Source organism: Kryptolebias marmoratus, linkage group LG9 (genome assembly GCF_001649575.2).
Source record: "Kryptolebias marmoratus isolate JLee-2015 linkage group LG9, ASM164957v2, whole genome shotgun sequence".
Lineage (NCBI taxonomy): Eukaryota > Metazoa > Chordata > Actinopteri > Cyprinodontiformes > Rivulidae > Kryptolebias > Kryptolebias marmoratus.
This window is the reverse complement of record NC_051438.1, coordinates 29662219-29663721: the sequence shown is the minus strand read 5'-3', so window position 1 is coordinate 29663721 and position 1503 is coordinate 29662219. Positions and strand designations below refer to the sequence as shown.

Below are 1503 nucleotides of genomic sequence, written 5' to 3'. Positions count from 1 at the left end.
TGGGGGGTGGGGGAAGTGACATCATCGTGAGGATCTGACATCAGATTGGCTGCAGGCGGCTCAATGTCAGGAAACACCAGCGGACTAAAAATAAAGCAGTAAATGGTTGGATTCATCTACTGGCAGGATAAAACAGATCCCAGATCAGGGTTTGTTTGGTTTTCAGGGCAGACGTTGGCTGTGTGTCGGTGCAGGAGGAGCAGCTCACCTGCTTTTCAGGTGTTCTGTTCGAGTCCCAACTTGTTGCTCTGCTTCGTGTTCCAGCAGCAGCCTCCTCAGAGTCAGACTGACTGAAACAAGCTGATAGCGCCTCCTGCAGGCTGCACAAACACATTTCAGCAGTGGTGTCCAGTCCTGGTCCTGGAGGACCTCCATCCTGCAGGTTTTAGATGTTTCTCTGCTCCTCAGCAGAAGCCTGTTCATCACTCAGTCATTTAAATCAGAGAAACACCTGAAACCTGCAGGACGGAGGTCCTCCAGGTGCCTCAGAAACACGTTAAGGTCAAAAAAGCAACAAGAAATGAGAAATCAGGCCAGAAACTAAATGTATTTTAAATATGAAATATCATGAAAATGAAAGAAGTTTGTTAAAAAGTTGAAACTGTTGTAACCATTTGTGCATAAATATTCATGAAACATAAAGTCTAATAAATTCTAATTTATCTAAAATGCTAATCAATACAATCTAATAAAGATGACAGAAACAAGAATGGAGTGATGAGGATTAATGTTTGATGTTTCCTGTCTGCTCAGACGACTTCCTGCCGATGCTGAAGAATCCTCTGGGTCTGGTGGGGGAGGAGGCGGCCAACGCATCGACACAACGAACGCCGCTGACCAACATGTCCATCAAACACCCGCTGATCGAGATCCAGTGAGTCCGCCGAGACGCAGTGTGTGTTTGATTTGTTGTCCTGGTGTCGGTCTGATGTGTGTTTGATTTGTTGACCTGGAGTCGGTCTGATGTGTGTTTGATTTGTCGGTCTGATGTGTGTTTGATTTGTCGGTCTGATGTGTGTTTGATTTGTTGGTCTGATGTGTGTTTGATTTGTCGTTTGGACAGAAACTCGGTCCACAGTCTGAAGAAGAGAACGTCTCAGGATGTGGTTCAGAGTGTCTTTCACTCAGATATGATAGCCTGGGCGTTCGACAGCCCAGCAGACGTCACCACAGCAGGTATTACATCGTACTGACTCTTTAACGCTGTACTATACGGTACAAACACCGCACCACACATTTCTACACAGTTATAACACTGTAACACACTGTAACACACTGTAACACACTGTAACACACTGTAACAACACTGCACCATGCTGTTCTACAATGTTCTATACTGCACTACACTTTACAACACTGTCCAGAAGCTAAATGTCTTCAAGAGTCAGAAGAAGTCCCGTTGTCTTCAGTCCCGTTGTCTTCAGTCCCGTTGTCTTCAGTCCCATTGTCTTCAGTCCCGTTGTCTTCAGTCCCATTGTCTTCAGTCCCGTTGTCTTCAGTCCC

At 45.6% G+C, this 1503-nt stretch overlaps 1 protein-coding gene across 8 annotated transcripts in view; it reads left to right on the top strand.

Annotated features, from left to right (window-relative positions):
- tbc1d2 (TBC1 domain family, member 2) overlaps positions 1 to 1503 on the top strand; it is a 16609-nt gene that overhangs the window by 7411 nt on the left and 7695 nt on the right. For all 8 annotated transcript variants that reach the window (XM_025002971.2, XM_025002973.2, XM_025002972.2 and 5 more), the window contains 2 exons: positions 754 to 874; positions 1064 to 1176. In XM_025002971.2, the coding sequence (XP_024858739.1) occupies positions 754 to 874; positions 1064 to 1176 (234 nt within the window). The remainder of the gene's footprint in view (positions 1 to 753; positions 875 to 1063; positions 1177 to 1503) is intronic.